Source organism: Poecilia mexicana, unplaced genomic scaffold (genome assembly GCF_051168715.1).
Source record: "Poecilia mexicana isolate PSO_F unplaced genomic scaffold, ASM5116871v1 scaffold_13, whole genome shotgun sequence".
NCBI classification, from domain to species: Eukaryota; Metazoa; Chordata; class Actinopteri; order Cyprinodontiformes; family Poeciliidae; genus Poecilia; species Poecilia mexicana.
The window spans coordinates 27,748,956-27,767,899 of NW_028263382.1; the positions used below are offsets into that span (position 1 = coordinate 27,748,956).

At 38.9% G+C, this 18,944-nt stretch overlaps 1 protein-coding gene across 2 annotated transcripts in view; it reads left to right on the forward strand.

The window, feature by feature from the left end:
* Positions 1 to 1,543: 1,543 nt before the first annotated feature.
* ppm1lb (protein phosphatase, Mg2+/Mn2+ dependent, 1Lb) overlaps positions 1,544 to 18,944 on the forward strand; it is a 51,696-nt gene continuing 34,295 nt past the window's right edge. The window contains exons 1-2 of one of the 2 annotated variants that reach the window (XM_088011987.1): positions 1,544 to 2,037; positions 2,119 to 2,452. In XM_088011987.1, coding sequence (XP_087868113.1) covers positions 1,958 to 2,037; positions 2,119 to 2,452 — 414 coding nt within the window. In that variant the 5' untranslated portion in view covers positions 1,544 to 1,957. Of the gene's footprint in view, positions 2,453 to 18,944 lie in introns of both variants that reach the window. The other variant, XM_014986938.2, reaches the window with a different exon arrangement.

Sequence of the window (18,944 nt, forward strand, 5' to 3'; positions counted from 1 at the left end):
CATTAAAGCGCCAATATGTCCAAGTGATGAAAAATAACGTTGTTAAAATCGTTAAAATATGTTCTCATTTTTTTATTTATATGGCGGAATTTATATAATATACAAATATATTACATTTATGTCACAGAAATAATTGAATTTATATCACAGAAAGTGATATAAACTATAATTGAGAATTGTATATGTTTTCAGGCAAATAATGGCTAAAATTTAGTAATGAAAAATATTAATAAACGTGAACGTTGTTGTTTTGTTGGACCTGGTTAGAATAATCTAAGTCTGTAAACTCATGTCAGCATGCAACACTGTGCACGTCTCCAGTTACTAATGCTGTCATTTGTTATAATGAAACCCCATCCAGCCGGTCCCCAACAATTCAAGGGTATTTGAATGCACCTGTCAGAAGCACTTGCTTGCATGCCTTCAGGTACAGTCGGATTTATTTAGGAACTGGAAATATAACCAATCCTGCTTGTTGATTGCGAGAGAATATTTAAGTACCCTTTACTGTGCTTCAAGGTAATTCAGTTCAGAAGGCATTTACAAAATAATGCTTTGGAATTAGTTTACTTCTCATTTGTTAACTTCTTTTTTTCTTTTTTAATTGTTTATTAGTTTTTCATTAGCTGGAGATAGGCACCAGCAACCCTCCCGACTCCACTAAGGGACAAGGTTGTATAGAAAATGGATGGATGGATAGTTTTTTGTTAGCACATAACAGTAAATTAAACGTCCAGATATGACTGCATGCGCCACAACAAACCTTTTCTCCCTCTCCCATCCTCTGTTCGCCGCACCAAATAACTATGAGATTTATCTACTTGCTGACTTCAATGCTACATGCATAAGGTATGTTTTTATGAATATCTGAGTGTGTTTATTCCATAAACAACTGTTTTTGTTTTTATGTAGTCAGATATATTGTACCTGACTAAATTGTAAATATAACAAACATGACTAGTTTACATTTTATCACAATATTTAATGTTAATGTTTATTTTTGTTTGCTCATGTTTATCAGTGGACATTTTTCTAGTTGTTCTGTTTATATCTGTTTTAATTCCAGACATATACAGGATCACTGTCCAAATTGGGAATTTATATGTCAGATTTTTATTGTTTTACAAAAGACTGTGGTCATTTTATTTCATTTTATTACATAATCCAATAACCTTTATCACCATAGACCACACAACAAAATCAAATATTTTAAGGGTCTCCAAATCCTTTTGTTCTGTTGGGATTTTACTAGAGATAGAACTTAAGTCATCAGACCCAAATTATATCTTAAAATGTGTCTAGTGAGCCAGTTTTTCCTATTGCTTATATAATTCTGCTAAGAGCAAGTTTCCTTATCAAATACCTTTTTGTACACTTTTTGTGAAATGTTTCAGTTTAGTTACTTGGTATTTGTTACAAATACAGACATTTGGTATTTGTACATATACAGACAAATACACCGAGTGTCGGTGTTCTCAGACCTCTAACCACTGCTAGAGGAAATTCCGATCTGCACTTGAAGGGAGCACCGTGAATCAGAACAGCAGGAGCTCAGAGTCGCAGTCAGTCAGTCAGTCGGTGTTTCCACCGGGAACGGGCGGCTTTAAACGCTCGCTATTTTCAGGATTGGGAACTCTAGCTGAGCTGGTCAGAGCAGACCTTCTTGCTGTGACTTTACTCTCGTAAGGTAACCCGAAACCTTACTTCATTCAAATTTCAAGCGAGTTTTTCCCTCCCCCGAGTGTCGGTGTTCTCGGACCGCGGTAGATGGTCAACGCACAGCAGTTGGTGGCTCTCCGCCACGGGGCTACATGCTAGAAAGAAGCCGCTGGAGCACCGCGTCGGTTTCTATGTGAATACGTTGCCACTCTGTCGTCCGGGCCCGGTTTAGAAATGCTCTAAAAAAAGTGTCGCCTTTATTTTATTTGTTTTTCATGGTGTGAAAACGCTCTGTTAAATGTGCGTCGACAAAGGCTATGGAGTGAAATCTGCGGCGGGCGCGAAGAACACAACGACCTGCCGTGGTTCCCCTGAGCTGTGCGTAAACAAATAGATGATAGAGGATACGATGACCCTGCTATCTCTTTTGGGTAGGATCATGCGTTATTTTCTGCTCAGACCGGAGACCTTGTTCCTGCTGTGCATCAGCCTGGCTCTCTGGAGTTACTTCTTCCACACGGACGAGGTGAAGACCATCGTCAAGTCCAGCCGGGATGCGGTCAAGATGGTCAAGGGGAAAGTGGCGGAGATGATGCAGAACGAGCGCTTCGGCGGGCTGGACGTCCTGGACGCGGAGTTCTCCAAGACCTGGGAGTTCAAGAGCAACAATGTGGCCGTGTATTCCATCCAAGGCCGGCGGGATCACATGGAGGACAGGTTCCAGGTGCTCACCGACGTCGTGAACAAGAGCCACCCATCCATTTTTGGGGTTTTTGATGGCCACGGAGGAGAGGTGAGTCTGATTATGAAGATGTGGCGAAGGGACATTTATGTCTGATCAAAACATCTAGGTCCATCACACTCAGCTCTGTGTGGGAAACCACAGTATCCATTGTGCCGGAGCACTAAGGTGTAATTTAGTCTAGTTTGGTCTAGTTTTAGTATTTCGTTGTTGTTGTTGTTGTAATAAAATTTGGATACCAGGTTGACCTAAAAATGTTATTTATCCGTTTAAAATAACTCCATCTTATTAATCGGTTGCAGGAGTTTTAGAGTAGGTGTACATTTTTTGCCAGGAATTAATTTGTAAGGTGGATTGTAATACATGTGTCAAGTTAAGATTATACAGTGGGTTGAAAAGGCATTGTTACCCTTTGAATTACTCCACATTTTGTCGTCTTACCGCCATAAACTGCAGTGTAGTAACCACTTAAGATCAGAACGTTTTGTTCTGATTTGTTCCTTTTCTACACTTTATTTGTTTATTTTTGGTTGAGGCATTGCATGTTTGTACAATTATTCACTCTGGTTTTGGATGCTGTGCAGCTAAAGGACCTTTTCGCTAACTTTGAAACACTTGTTATAATGCGTAACCATGGCAACAAGGTAGGACTGGGTTATATGGCCTGAAAATAAAATCTTGGATTTTTTAATATATATATATACCAGATTTCTATTCCAATTTTAATCGTTTTTAAACGAATTTTAAACGAAATTTTTCCTCATTAAAAAAAAAGTGTCTTAGAAAACTGGCTTTCATTTCAATTGCTCTGTCCTTGAGTTGACCTGATTTCAATGTCAAAATAAATAGAAGCTGTAAAAAATCCCCCCCTCTCCCAGTTCCTTGGTGGGCTAACATCACTCTGAACTTTGAAAACCCAAGGAATGCATTAGTGAAAAAACAAAATCCAGATTTTCCAAAAGTTTATATTTTATTTTAATGGCAGCTTATGATGCTGCCAATAAACCGCAACACTTTGGGGATGATGTGTTCCAGGTGAATGCCTATGGTTAGTACGCTTCTCCACAACTCATCTTTGACCTGTTTATTGTTCTACCTGTTTTTCATGATGTTCATGAATGTTTTTTACCAAATATTTGACGCTCTCACAGATGATCTATATTCATACCAAAATGAAATTATGTACAGGTTGACTGCTTTCCATTAAGTGGTATCATAGTAAAGGAGATTGAAAATAAATATGCACCACACTTTTAAGATATTTATTTGTAAAAAAAAAAAAAAAAAAAAAAACTTAAAGTATCATCTCTAGATTTCATTTAGGGGTAGAAGAGTGAAATGGGGTTTAATACAAAAGCCCATTTGTATTAAACGCCACCGAAATGCACCGATTTGAAAATGTGGGCCTATGTTTTGCGATAGTATTGCTGTGATGGCCAATAACCAATATTTACCGATGTTACATATATTTCACTATTGTTTTGACACTGAAAAAAATGAGCATACCGCTGACTTCACTGCTTTTCTGTTAAGCCACTTTAGTTTTCACTTTTACTGTCACATGACCAAACAAATAAATACCACATGACCAATTTCCCCTCCCCATCCAGAAACAAACCAACAAGATGGAAATCAATATCGGTTGTTAATATTGGCCTAAAGTTATTTATCTGACTGATGCGATATATTAAAAAGTGACTAATATCAGTTGATAACTGTTGTTGCCAATATATTGTGCATCCCTAAAAATAAATGAAAAAAAAGAAGAAAATTTGTGACAAAATGTGAAAATTTAAAAGGCGCATGAATACTTTTTTAAAAAAAGTAGTGGTTGACATTTATTTATCTCGCTCCAATTGGGCTCATTTTCCAGTTTTAAGTTTACCAACTGGTAATTTGAATACATCTAAAATTTGGCTCAGGTTTACACAACATGTCAGGATGAAGTGAATTAAGGATGAAGCGCTCGACATAAAACCTCTCTTGGAGACAGTGAGTCAAGGTAAGGGCATGCACTGAAATTCTTGCTCTGTCAGCTGAAACCTCCCCACAATCCACTTTGATAGGTTTCCTTTTAAAACTAAGGCGAAGTGTCACGAAGCTGACTTTACCGGTCGTGACCGCTGCAGGAAATCACCAATCCAGTTTTGGACACTTGAGTAAATGAAGGAGGAGTCCAACAACTCAACCACTGTTTCATAATGGGAATGGAGGTGCTTAAAAATTTTTCCATGTATTTTTATGCCTTGATGATGAATGCCAGAGACAACCGTTAAACATAATAGATGTGTTGCCACAATCAGAGTGAGAATACAGGTGTAGTCTGACTCACAGCAACTCTGATGCGATTCTCAAAAGGTTCTCCACTGCGGTTTGAATCAAACAGTTTGATGTTGTCGTTTCTTTTGGTGGGTTAAGAGGCGAGAAAGAAAAAGTAATTCACTACAAGATCCTTTTAAAATAGCTGGATTTCAACCAGGCTCTCTACTGACTGCACTGATGCAACTAAAGGCAAAGCACAACCCCCCCATCCCCCCCCCCCCCAAAAAAAATTACTTGATCTTTTCTCTTCAAAGTCTGCATTAAGCATTATAGAAACCACGTCATCTCTCCGAAGACCACCACGGCCTGACGACGTCTTCATTCAAAGTTCAGACGCTCTGCAATAACGCGCTAAATATATCCACGCATGGCCATGGAAGTTGTCGTTCTCTCAGGGGAAAATTAGATTTAGTGGAAGCTGAGTGCACTTCAGTAGATTTTGACCAAAAGTAGTCAATGGGTTGCTGCTGTCTTCAGTTTTTTTTTGTTTTTTTTTCGTTCGTAGAGCTTTTCCCTCTCTGCTTCCTCTCTCTATTTCAGGAGATTTCTAAAACTGAGCTTCACAAACTTCCTTAAAGGAATGTTTTGTTTTTTTAATATCCGTTTGAGTATAAAGAGTGAGGTGGCATCAGTTGTTGCATTATATTTTGTGAAACAAGTTGGCAGACAGTAACCATGAAAAACAAGTTTCTATATTTGGCAAATCTGGATTTATTACCCCGCGCCCAAAACCTGTTGAATAAACTTACGCAGTAGGGAGCATTGTGGCCCAAGGCAGAGCCAAGAATACAATATGCCTCAGCTGGCTTGTTGGTTAGCTGTCAGAAAGTTTTATTTCTTTGTGCACACAAACGATTGTCTCAGTGAAACCACACTGTGCCATTAAAGCAAAGCCTTGCTCATGTCAACATCAATCTATTGTTCAGGGCTGCATCAGCGAGTTCACAAAGTCTTGACTTGAAGTTAAGAAATCACGCCTTTCTTTTGTGATTCAGTTCTTTTTGTGTACGTAGCACCAAATTAACTGCAAATAACCGCCCCAGTGAACTTTCATATTCAATTACATGAAATCCAGATTAGTAAACAATTTCATTTAAATCAGTTAGTCAAGTCTTTGACTTCACAGCAGTCACTTAATGTTCAAGAAGCTAGGAAAGAGACACCAGCTGCGTTTCCATTACAAATGTGGTTTATTGATCAAAAACATGTATTTTTTTTTTTTTTCGAACTTGGCGTGTTTCCACGAAACAAATTTGTTTTCATAATGTCAAACTGCACAATTGTGGTCAATAGAAACTAGGGGTGTACCGATTGCAATTTTCTGGCCGATTCCCAATTACCGATCTTTTAAAAGCCTAACCTGCAGATATGAATTTTGACCGATGCCAGTTTGTTTTTTGTGGAAACACGGCCACTAGCAGTGTTTCCATTGACCATGGGATTACCCAAATTATTACAACTGGCTGAAAGTTGAAGAAGACAACAGCAAGTGGTAGGAGGATGATGGCAAAAGAGAATTCACTAAGTTCTTCAATGACTTACCACATGAACTAACTTATTCACCTGTGATTTTTTTAAAATATTGCTTTTCTTATTTAATGGAAACAGCACAATTGCGAAATTGTGTCTTATCGACATTAGTGGAATATCGACAAAGTTTTGCGCACATTTGTTCTGGAAACGCTTCTACTGCACTGGGGCTTTTCTTGCCATCTCTGTAGGAACGACAAAACAGACTGGCTATAAAGCAGAGGAGCACTGAGCCTGGAGTACTTTCTTTGAAAAGTAACAGAAGGACGAGAATAGTAACGGCAGCAATCACTCCATCAGTGGCTTTGTTCAGGAAAGAAACGGCTAAAACCCCAAAGTACTGAGCCTGGGGCACCTTAAAATAAAACTACATACAAAAGAGAAATCTGTATTTTCAGAGGTATTCCTACGGTTCCTATGATCAGGAGTGATCTGAATATTTTAGTAGCATTAGTTAAAATTATGGGAAGTGAGATATTGAAAGGTAGAAGGAAAAACTCACATCAGTTTTGCTGTCGGTGCTTTAGCAGCTTGTTAAAAATGACTTAATTTTCTAGCAGATCATCAATCAGTTCTACATGGAATATCCTTTCCACCCCCTAAGGTATCTTTTTTTTTTTTGCCACACATCCACTTTCGCACTGCGCTGTAGATTCACTCTCCACTGTTTAAAATTGGCGTTTAATGTGAGCGTGTCCATCGGCAGCCTCAATCTGCGAACGTGTCCAGGTTTCTGATTAAATGAAAATTGATTTTTTTTCTTTCTTTTTCTTTTTACCTGACACTTAAGAAAAAAAACAACCAGCATGGAATTGATAACCTCAGGCTTTCCGTCCATTAAGCAGCAACGCGAGCTGCACTCCATCCTCGTCTCACAGTCAGGCCGTGGCTGAGTCGGCTACTAAATTACAGCAGAGTGCAGAGAACACCTTCACAACAACATATCCTCTCCGTCTTCTGTGGGCATCGTTTTGCCTTTGCTTATTGTGTTAGTTGTTTTTTGTCTGCTCCATCTTGTCTCAGTCTTACATGCAGTTTCGGCCACGGGCATTTAATTGTAAGGGTGGATGTAACGGATACGATGTCTTGCTGAGAAGGAGGCGATGGGAGATCTCGGAGCAGAAGATGATTGCTATTTTTATATGTCTGCTGTCTGTCTTCTAATTCGGCTTGTAGTTTTGCTTTAATGCTACTTTACAGATTAATTTTTCCAGCTATTCCAGTTGCTTAGTATAAAATCCTTTTTTTCGTAGTAAAAAAAGAAGATTTTTAAGTTGGACAAATTTTTTTTTCTGGAGAAGTAATGCCATTAACGTACTAAGAAGTCAGAATTTCTCGTGAGTTCGCTCTCACTGGAGAGATGAAAGAAAGACCTGGCATGTGACTAATTGCTCTGTTGGCATTACAGGATTACAGAGAGCAAGGACACAAGTGTGTACATCAGTGTGTGTAAAACAATTAATGTGTGTTGCAAGCATGCACTATAACGCTGACGGTTCAGGTAGAGATAAGCCCGACAATTTGTTGTTCCATTCCACAGAGAGGCGCATCTATAACTTTAAAAGCCAGAGATCTATCAGGAGCACACATCTGATTCATACTAACTCAGCGGTTCTAGTAAATAGACTTCACAGGCACTTGCGCTGAAATTATCAGTCAGGCTTTCTTCTTTTCTTTTTCTTTTTTTCTGCCTTCTAACTCGGCTAAAGGCAGCGAGGAGAGAAAGGGAAGGCAGTGACATAAAGCAAAGACTTGAATGGAACAAGGGTTACTGAGTTAAGTGCTGAGGCTTTGTACAGGGTGCACAAGCTTTCCAATGTGATCTACTGCCTCCCCCAGTCCTCTTAGAATACATTAACAACTCAAAGATGTACGGGGGACAATTCTGAAAAATATCCATATATCTAATATGTGTTTCAAAGTTGTTTTTTTAATATTCATTATGAAAGAATGGATGGATGATATTGTTTTTTACAACATTTGTTTTATGTGATTAAAATTCAGCTGGAGGTGAAAACCTGCCAAGTCTAGACTGGTTGTTTGTAAATGTGTAGCCTGGTAAAAACCATTGACAAATGATTGCTAGCTAGAGGCCTGGACTCCGTTGAAATTTTAAATTTTACCCAATCGCTGACTTTTGCCTGTAATGCCAGTTCAACGCTTACCGGAAATCTGTAAGCTCCATGGTATTAAACAACCATCTCTCACTGGGAAGAGAGAAATTCTGAGCCGAACAAGATGGTTAGTGTTAATTCAATATTTGGAAGCATAGTCAACATGGATTGAATGGCTTTGTTCACTTCCTCTGCTGCCATTGATAAAGAACTACCATTGACACACTACAATTATAAGACGGCGCAGAAAATCGACAACATCTTTCCAAATTTCTTCTGATTGCTGATTGGCCTGGTTGAAATTCAGTCAGACAAATCGAGCTCAATGGAAGAAATCTCGGACGGCGCAATGAAGGGAGATGAGAATTGAGTGGAATTGTGTAGGAACACAATGATCAGGGTAGCAAATGTGCTTAATGTGCAGAATATTGCACCTTCTTGCCAGTCTGCTTCTTGACTAACATAGGAAGTATAAAAAAAGCTAACAAGTGATTATAAGTCTGGCATAACAGTATGCAGCCTTTAGCTTCACAGATGTAGATTTAAAACGGCTAAGTCAGAGTGATAGCTCCTTTCTCACATTGACCAGCCATATTTTCTGCAACTGGAAACTAAAAACTGAAAACTGCTTGTTTTTAGTTACCATGGTGATTTCTTCACTTTGCACCTAATATAGAATTCAATTGATGCAAATAGATGAATCATAGCTGGAAAATAATAAGCCTTTGAGTTGTAAAAGCAGTATATGACTCTCTTTTTGAAGGAAATCCATACTTTTCTCTGTCTCTGTGACCATTGGTTGACTAACTCCATTTATTGCATGACTAACACTGCCTGTGTCCAACTGCTGGTAATTTTTTTCCTACCAAACAATGGAGCTGGAGGTTCTCCTTGCTTCAAGAAAATCATTTGAAATTGTTATTTAAGTGCTGGCAGTGCACTTAAAATGTGAAATCATATTAGCAATGTGCCCTTGAGTATTGACTTTCATTGTAGATTAGATGAGTATAGGACTTCTCCTAAAAAGGATCAGCAGTACTGCTTGTCAATTGAAGCTGACACTATTTCATCTCTTCCTTGAAGTAAAGTGAAGCAGAAAGTACATGAGGTCATGTTCTCTTGGAAAACGATTCCTGCAGCAGAAAACAGACTAGCGGGTTCTCCTGAAGAGTCTCCTGGTAATTGAGTAGTTTGTCCTTGATGGGGATGTTTGCTGTTTGTGTGGTGAGAAATCCCTCCAGATGTGATTGAGGTGAGAACTCTTGGAGGGGAAAATATAACATGTAAATGGATGAACATTGTTGTCTGTCGAGCTCTGGATATGTTTTACCGTCTCATTTTGTCCTGCATTATTTTCTAGAAAGCTAACAAATGGTTTGTTTGTGAAGTGTAATAACATCTTTTGTCGCTGTGCATCTTTGCTTCAACCTAGTAGAGTGCTTAAGAAGACCTTCTGATGCATTTTGTATGACAGGTAGGAGATAAGAGAACCTTCATCAGCTTTCTTGTACCACCCTGCACTGCTGGCACGGTTTAATTTTTTAACACTCTGTCCCTTCTGCTAAGCCCTCCTGTCTAAATATATCTCCTCCTACCTCATCAAGTGAAGGAAGCCACAAGGTCAATGTTTAGACACACTCATCACATCACGTATAAGTCATGCTGTGTGGGTGGATTTTTACTGGAGGTTTATGAAGTTTGGGCTTTCTGGTGTTGAGCTCCTCTCTGCAAGTTGGTCTTATGTCACAAGAGGTTGAAAGCCGAAAGGTGTGTTGGATAGTAAAGATTTTCACCCTCTGTCACTGCTTCCTTTCGCCTGATGGGTTTTACAACATATGACTGTTTTAAACAAAAGTCAGTTTCTTATCTATTACCCAATGGCTAGGTAAGCCACAGTCTTGTGGCCAATTTAGTAAAACTCTCACCTGATGTTTGGAAATTTAGCCATTTCTAATTCTTAATATTGGGCATAAAAACTCAATCTAATTGGTGACATATGGTGTGCATAGAGGTGGATATTTTTTGTGTAATAAGCCGCAAAAGGTGATACACCTACGGACAAGAGCAGGCGTAAGGTAAGGTAATTTTATTTATATAGCATATTTTCAGCAACAAGGCAATTCAAAGTGCTTTACATGAGTTAAAAGGAAATACAAACAAAATAACAAACCAAAGGAAAAGAGGAAAGGACACATGAGGGCAGATGGCAACATTCAGACAAAACAAAGGGGCAAAACAAAGACATGAGTGAAGGCGGTGACGTCAAAGGGCTATGAAGCCAGGTGACTGTGGCCTCTGGCATAGTCCGATAGAGGTCTTTATCGAGGAATGTCCTTGGGAGCGCTCAACTCCATAGCTCCATGGATACAGGAAGGGGGTGAGGAGGGAGGGGCGTTGTGTTTACATATCTCCAAGGAGATTAGAAATATGCAGCTCTTCCAAGGCCACACGGAGAAAGCCAATTCAGAAACAGAATGTCTTAGGTCGGGAAGATTATAAATTTCAATCTTCCCTAAAGTCTCTCTGATACATCTCAGTTCCCAATCATCTAAATTAGTTTGGTCGTTCCACTGAGCCGAAACTAGCAACTTCTCCAAGATCGATTCCATCCCGTTAGTGAGTTTTAGAGTCCTGGTCGGTCTCTGTCCACACCAACAGTCTAAGTGTTTGCTAGTTCGGCCAAGTCTGTCACAAATTTGTCGATAATCCAGGAACCCACAAGCTCCAAACAGCAGAAATCCTGTTATCATGAATAAATCCAGGGTGAATCCCACCGGCTGTGTCCCTGCAGGACAAGAGGGCTCTCCTGTGCCCAGACTTCTCGTTGAAAATTTGATCAATTGCATTGAGAGATCGGTTGACCAGATCCATAATTTGTAGATTTGAATGATGTGCAAAGAAAGGCTCCAAAAATATAGAAAAAGACAGGACAAAAACAAAAGTAAAGGCCACCACGTACTTGGGCGTACCTCACTCCACAGAGAAGAAGCTGATGCGGATTCAATGCAGACTCAAAGTGGGCGTCCGCCATGCAAAGGGAAATTTTTACGACGCTGTAGTCTATCGTTTCCATAGCCGATTGCCCGGAAACCTCGTTCACAGCCAACTGTTTTGTATTCAACAGTGAGCTGATAAGGTTGAGAGTTGGCTAATACTGCAAGGACATGCATCAGCCAGACTGCCACTTTGTGCAACACTGACAGGTGGCAGAGATGAAATGCCTTCTCTACCAAGGCATTTCTTCTCTGCCTTGGTAGAGAAGAAATGGGACTATGTGCCCAACTACTTTATAAGACTTGCTAGTGTCCATTCAGATTATGGGAAACGTACACAATCAATAAGTGTGACTATGAAATCTTAACTGTCTGCGGACAGTGTTTTACACAGTAATTAGTGTATTTTGCTTAACCCAATCACAAAAAGACCTGCAAGGGTAATAAACTTTTTTGTAATGGTCTATGGAGGTAGTACCTTCGCCCTTAGTAGAAAGATATATCCCTGTGAGCTTTCCAGAAAGGTAAGTACATCCTAAATGGTGGCGAAAGCTAACTAGCTAATCAGATGCACTCTCTTTCTTAATCCACCTTATTAGCTGATCTGGTGGATCAGTTGACCACAGGGATAAACTTTATACAAGTACGAGACCAGTAAAGCATAGGAACATACCAACTTTTATGCTGCTTCACAACAGACCCAAAATATACAATAGTTTTTATTTTATGTTATATTTTTATTTATTTGCAAAATGAGTCACAGATGACTTAGCAGATTGATACATGCAGCCAGCTCAAACCACGTAACTTCATATTGAAACAAGAATCCTTGACAAAACAGGACCAGACTGTTAGTGTTAAAAGGTGCTAACTTTGCTTGGTATCCCTCTGATATGAAGACTTTAATTTTGAGTTGTTTTCAGTTGTGACCATCAACTAAAATAGACTACACTCTCTTGTTATCTTCCACCTCTTCCCCCACAAAGACTTATTTCCATCAACCTCACAGCGATTTGAGATCTGTCAGCTACAGTTAAGGGAATTCTTACAATACCAAGTTGACAAAACTTTACTTCCAGCTTGCATACTAACCAATTCAAAAAGATTTATTATAGTAAATGGCTGATGGTTAGAGACCCGTGTCTCTCTGTAGCATTGAACATATACAATAATGGCCTCCAGGTTATAGAATAGAGGTATGTATAAAATGAATTAAATCCAACTAACATTAAATAAAACATTTCCTTTGATCTTTTACAAGACAGATTGTAGCTCCTTTTAAGACTCATTCAAAACAAAAAACGGCTGGTATTCAAATTAATATTTAAAAGGAAAAAGTTCTAATTTACGTATGTGTTGAACTATAAAATCATTTGCTCATTGTAACCAGCCTCAGCCTTAGTGCTGGGATAGATCACTGAATGTTTATGAGGTGTCGTTACACCACGTGTTGGAAAGAGAGCAGTGAGTGTTGTACAACTTCTCAGAATTTCACAAATTAGTTCCCCATAGTAGTGGCTAGTAGGGCTGTAGTGATACAATAATCTCATGATACGATACGATACACACACACACACACACACACACACACATATATATATATATATCTCGTATCATGATACAATTTTTATTGCGATATTCAGTAAACGATACAATTCAATACACTTTTGCGATTTTTCTGAAAGATTTTAGAGGGACAGAGTGATTTTGGTGACATTTTGTGACTGTTACAGAGTTGGATTGGATTAATTTAACTGAAAACTGATTAAAAGCACCAACTACACAATACCTGGCTCTGGTTGGACATGGACACAGACTTAAAGTTGACAGCTGGACAAAATGAATCAAAGAAGTGGTGAGAAAACATGTTTCTTTTAATTGAAACAGTACAAACTGTAGCTTACATGCATTTGTAAAGTGCATGCTCTGAATAGTTTGATACCTTTTTAACCTTGACACTTAACATCTGTAGGAATCACTCTAAGCCTGATGACCTAATCACTCTCCCGGCGAAGCAAGCAGTGAGTGAGCAGGGTGACAGTTGGATGTCATTCTGCTCACCCTGCAAGTATGACTCGATATTTATACTTGAGGATGAATATCGATTTTTTTTCTAGAAAAGAAATTATCAATATATATTGCAAAATTTATATTATTACACAGCCCTAGTGGCTAGCATGGTTAGTGTTAACTGCAAACACCGGTGTTTGTGTGTAATCCATGTCAAGTTGACCTTTAGCTTAAATGGGAACATTTACCTTAACAGTCAACATTTCCTAACCCAGTAAGTCCCACAACAGATCAAAGTTGACTTGTCATAAGTATAAAACTGAGAAATTTCACATTGATGAGATTTATCATTAGTTTTGTCCATTTTCCCCAATACCTGCTTAGATCTAACTCACTGTAGCCTGACATTTATCCTGCTTTCAGCTTCTGTGCTTCCCTTGACAAATCCTTAAACACTTCACTGATGCTGACAATAACTAGCTTTGAGTCTCTTTTTCCACAAAAACAACTTCCACACCGCAAAGTGTTGTAGTCAGTACCACTGCCTACAACAGTGCTCTCCTTTCACGGCTCTGGAGGGGAAAAAATAAATAAATCAGATTTTTAATTTCTGTTAAAGTCCATTTTTAGAGCAGTGTCTGCAGATTCCAGCCACCAGCTAATTATGTCACGCATCTCTGATTGCTTCAACTTCACTGTTTGCACAAAACCGTATTCTGCTTTTCACACTCAGCTGCAGGATGCCATGCCCTAACAAGGCATCTCATGTGGCGTTTCCCTGATTTCAAATTCCCTACCTGCTGATTATGTTGGAGCTGCAGGTTTAAAATCCATCTTGAGAGGCTGCAAAGCCAGAGGTCTGGCTCTGAATGTGTAATGCTTGGCTACATCCGCACAAGCAAATTGTTTAGTCTGATGTTTATTTTTTTGTTTGGAGCTGATTAGCAGTCTTTAAATCTGATTATCAAATGGCAGAAGCTGACAAGACCAACTAGTTTAATCAACTCTTTGTTTTAAAATGGGGGAACTCTGCACGTAGAAGGCAGTTATATAAAATGCCTAAATAAAAGAAGGTTTTGTGCAGAATTGTCCACAATTTGAATTCAGGTCCACAGACCTAGGCCTGTGTGTGAGCACAAGCTCCACAATTGTTTGTGTGTGTATGTGTGTGTGATTGAGGAAAATAGATGAGTCAGTTAGAGTTTGCCTGCTAGCTGCCTTGGCAGTGAGAGACGACTGGAGAAGAATGTTGGCTGACAGAAGGTATGAAGTCACAGCTGTTCAGAGTTAGTGACATTTGTGTTACCTTGTGTGTGTGTGTGTGTGTGTGTGTGCGTGTGTGTGTGTGTGTGTGTGTGTGTGTGTGTGCGTGCGTGTGTGTGTGTGCGTGCGCACGCACGCGCGTGTATGTGTTATGCAAAAGAACTGAGGCATGATTGTGGCTCTGCATCTCTTTGCATTGCCCAGATGGACCAGAAGGTTGAGGCAGGTGCATTCTGGTGGAACAGACCCAGAACCCAGAGAGGGGCTGTCTGAGCTTACTTTTCTTTTTAATTTTTAAACATCTCATTATAAAATATTTTACGGCTTTATTTTTTAGTTTCAGCTCGTTTCTCTTCTTGCCTTAAGTTCGTTTGATTTTTTCCGCACATATGTTGCATGTTTGAGCCGGTCTGGTGCACACATGTGCCACAAAGCCTCTCCAGATATGGATCCTTACAAGACTAGAGGAATGTAGCTAATATTAACAGTTCGGTATTTTTCACATGGTTCCTATTCAGGAGCGGGGCAGATCTTCAAATAAACTCTGCGGTGAACCAGTCTTAAGCTGGGTTGTCTTTAATTTACACTGCAGCAAAGGCTCATGGGATAAGATGGAGATCAGACTCCAAAGAATGTCATTAATGTCTGCTTGTTGTGATTAAAATTGCGAAGGAGAGAAATCGTTCTTCTCTTTGAATGTTTTGGTATGTGTGCAGTCAGAGTATGTTAACATATTAGGATCTAGGAGAGTTTACACTGTCGTGTAGATTGAGATTTTATTCTTGTAAAGATTTTAGAGAGATTTTATTCTTGTCAGATCTTGTTCTGTTTTTTTTTTGTTTTTGTTTTTTTAATCTGCTGGAAGAGGTTTTATGACACTAGGAAGTTACCTGGCGGCTTTGTAGAGTTAATATTTATGGCTTGAGCCTGACCCAAAATTCCAGCAGGGTGGGGCCAAAATTATTTGCTTGATAGCTGGGTTGGGCTCTAGCTACTGTGGTGCTTTTAATAAGCCTGCAATGCATAAAGCATAGAAAAAACAAACAAAAGAGAACGCACAATGTGAAGATGTGTTAGTCTACTTGTTATAATCTAAGTAGAGGAGTAGATACTTTAACTTATTGAGGAAATAAAGAAATTAATCAGATTGTAAGAAGTGCAGCACACTGCATGCATAATTGGTTCCTATCAATCACACATCCCTGATGATTTTCACTTAACTCACCCTGCGGCTACAACAAGCGACAAATGGAGCTGGAAGAAGATAGACAAAAGCTAAAAACAGGAGTAGTTGCACTTCTTATATAATGATGGTCTAAAAAATAGTTTGGACTTGGAAACGTTGCCTACGGGCTCGGGCCGGGTCAGGTTGGATTTTTTTAGGCCCAAGCTTCTAAGGCTACAATGTCTTGCAAAAGTGTCCCTTTCAACTTTTTTCATTCCCACAAACAAAGTAGAGCAGCCCTTCTTTACTCTGTTTATCTCTTAATGAAATCCTGTTCAACCAATTACCTGAGGAAGTCTTTTCATAAGTAAATGGAGTCAACCAGGGTGTAATTTAGCCTTCACAATTGTTCTGTAAAGACCTCAGAGGTTTATTAAAGACCATTAGTGAACACAGCAGGGATAAAGGTGTGGAGAAGTTTAAAGCAAAGTTAGGTGATAAAACTACTTTCCCAAGCTTTGATCATCCCCCAGAGCAACGTTCCAAGTCATCCGAAAATAGTGCGGAACAATTACAAACCTACCGAGGGAACATAATCCTGAGAAGTAGCCAAGAACTCCATGGTGACTCCAGAGATATACAGCTCACAAGGATTGATCTGTTGACAGAGCAGCTGTTTGATGTGCAATCTACAAATTTGGGCTTCATGACAGAGTGGAAAGAAGAACGCCATTGTTAAAAGAAGGCCAGAATGTTTAGAGTTTGTTTTCGTCACGCTTGAGATGTCTGAAATAATTGTTGTTTTATTCCAGTTTTAGTCAACTGAAACGTTCAAAATTTTACTCTGTAAAGTTTTACCATAAATTTATCCACTACAATATGACATTATAGAGGAATATGTGTCCTACAAAAAAAGCAGTATACAAACAGATTTACTGTTAGTGAAACCTAACCAAAAGTTGTTTCAAATGACGATTTTGTCACTAGTTTTAATTCAATATAATTGGATGTCAGCTCTCATATTTTCATTTGATTTGTCAATGACGATGTCTCTCATCCTTATCAAAGTTTGAGTTTTACTTTGTTTGTTTTTGTAAAGAAAAAATGTCTGAAAACTGCAATAAAATCATGTGTAATTTCCTTCCACTTTACAGTTTGCACTATATTACATTGGTCTATCACATAAAATCCCATTAAAACACGACAACACCCAACAGTGTGTCGTCCCCCTTGGTTGAAAAGGGGTGCGGATTTTAATGTTTTTATCTTTTTTAAAAAAAAAATTTTTTTACAAAATCTTTCGCTTTCTTACTGTTTATTCAATGTCACATGCTGTTTTTTTAATTATGTAAAGCACTTTGAAATGCCTTGCTGCTGAAATGTGCTATACAAATAAAATTTGATTGATTGATTGTAAAAAAAAAAAAAAAAAAGTTTTTTTAAAAGTTCAAGCTACATGAATCCTTTTACAAAGCACAAGATGCCTAATGAAACTATAGGATGATGGCTTAAAGAGGTATTTGTAGACAGATTGAAGCTTTAGCCCATATGTTCATCGGTGTAACTGCTATAAGTATACTTAATCCAGCATTGGGACTAAAAGTTGATTCTAATCTGGATTTTTCCAACCTAATTGCCTGTAATCCCCAAGCATGACAACTGCGGAGGATAAGACTAGCGGGACGAGGAAAAGCCACACATCTAATTTTTTTGCGTCTATTATAAGCCTTACATTTAAAGCATTCAGAGATAAAGAAAAAAGTGAAGTAAGTTGTTCACATGCTGTGACCTGAGCAACCTAAATTAACATAATTAAAACGTACATTTTCTTTTCTAGTTGTTTACCTACTTTAAAGCCATCAAAAATGCCTGAATGCACTTTCAATGTTGACTTTAGAGGCGTCATCACTTTAATTTGAAATGTTTTGCCCTCTTTAACCTACATATATCACTTCCCACATGTTGGTAAACGGGCCTCTTTCAACAGAGATTTATTCTGTGTGTGTGTGTGTGTGTGTGTGTGTGTGTGTGTGTGGGGGTGTGTGTGTGTGTGTGTGCGCGTGCGTGCGTGGGGCCACTTGATGGTGATGGCTGTGGATGGATGGCAAGTTTGGAGGCAGATAAGCAGGGTTTGTAATTGATTTGTGTGGTGCAGAAGAAGCTTATAGTGATGTGAGCTAATGCCATCAGCTCAAGGCTCGTATAAGATCCCTGCTCGCTTCCTGAGAGCGCCACTAAAATGAGTTTATAAAGCAAGGAAGAGACAGCAGGGCAGGTTAGATTGTCACTAATCCCCCTCGGCGAGATTGGGATTAATTTAGGATTTTCCCCGTCAGCTCTATAACCATCATCTTATATATATATATTTAACTGTTCAATTAATTACTTTCTCACTTATTGACCTTTTTAAAAATAAGTTTTAAATGCTTCCTGCAGTTTTATATCCACACAAAGATGTTGAACAACAAAACAGGAAGATTATAGAAGAAGAAGCTGAGGAGAAGATTGAGTAGGATGGATGAGGAGTGGAGAAGTGATGGAGAGAGAGAAAGAGTGGCAAAGCTGTTTGGAAATAAATAAAAAAAAAGCGCTTCTGGCATATCGAAGCATTTAGCCAAGATGGCAGAGGAAGGAGCTTAGAGCTGCTGTTTGGAGGTGGAGAAAAGGTGGGGGAAGAAGTTACTTCTTTCAAAAGAGAGGAGGATAAAAGTGGATGGATGAGAAGCAACTCTTTGCTCACAGCTTAAAGTTTTCACAGAGCTGCAGCTCAGCACATCTTCTGGTAGTCAGAACCCGCCGGATTCTTACTGCAGAGTTTTTGTGAGGGAAATTTTTGTCATATAGTCCATGTCAAATGCATTCATACCCCTTGAGACGCTAACATTTCGTCACGCTGCAATCATCTCCAGCACATTTTATCACAACTTTGTATCATAGACCAACACCAAGTAGTTTATTATTGTAAAGTGCAAGTATCTATAGACGTCACATTGGTAATGTTGCCACAGATTCTCCTTTAAATTTGGATCTGGACTTTTTGTGTTATCTCAACCTCCCAGTTGTGTCTCTGCCTGTATGTTTATTGTCATTGTCCTGTTGGTAAAGGAACCTTTGTCCCAGTCTCAGGGCTTCTGCAGCCTCTCACA